Source organism: Acyrthosiphon pisum, unplaced genomic scaffold (genome assembly GCF_005508785.2).
Source record: "Acyrthosiphon pisum isolate AL4f unplaced genomic scaffold, pea_aphid_22Mar2018_4r6ur Scaffold_20756;HRSCAF=22036, whole genome shotgun sequence".
Lineage (NCBI taxonomy): Eukaryota > Metazoa > Arthropoda > Insecta > Hemiptera > Aphididae > Acyrthosiphon > Acyrthosiphon pisum.
In genome coordinates this window covers 11,155-11,425 of record NW_021770149.1, presented here as the reverse complement: position 1 = coordinate 11,425, position 271 = coordinate 11,155, and the positions used below count along the sequence as shown (strand labels likewise).

The window sequence follows — 271 nt, the reverse complement described above, 5'->3', positions numbered from 1 at the left end:
CGTCGCCTCGCCAGTCTTGTACGAACCCCGTCCCAGGCTGTCGATCAGGTCCCGTCCGCGGGGCCCGTGTTTTTCCTCGAAAGACTTCCGGAATTTGGCCCCATCGCTGGGCTTGAACGATATGTGACGCATGATCGGATTTACTGCAGGCTGTCCGTAAGCCCTGGCCATGAGGAAACCGAACGGCGTTAGCCCTTCGGCCGGAACGGCTTCTGTACCGCTCCGCGACAACATCAACACGACGACCGCCGACTGCAGCAATGTCTACAGA

General features: G+C 59.8%; 1 protein-coding gene across 1 annotated transcript in view; it reads right to left on the bottom strand.

Annotated features, from left to right (window-relative positions):
* The window catches only part of LOC100161728, a gene marked incomplete at its 3' end in the record, with an annotated part of 2,614 nt that continues 2,343 nt past the window's right edge, over positions 1-271 (bottom strand). Inside the window, 1 exon segment of the mRNA XM_029492079.1 lies at positions 1-264. Coding sequence (XP_029347939.1) covers positions 1-264 — 264 coding nt within the window.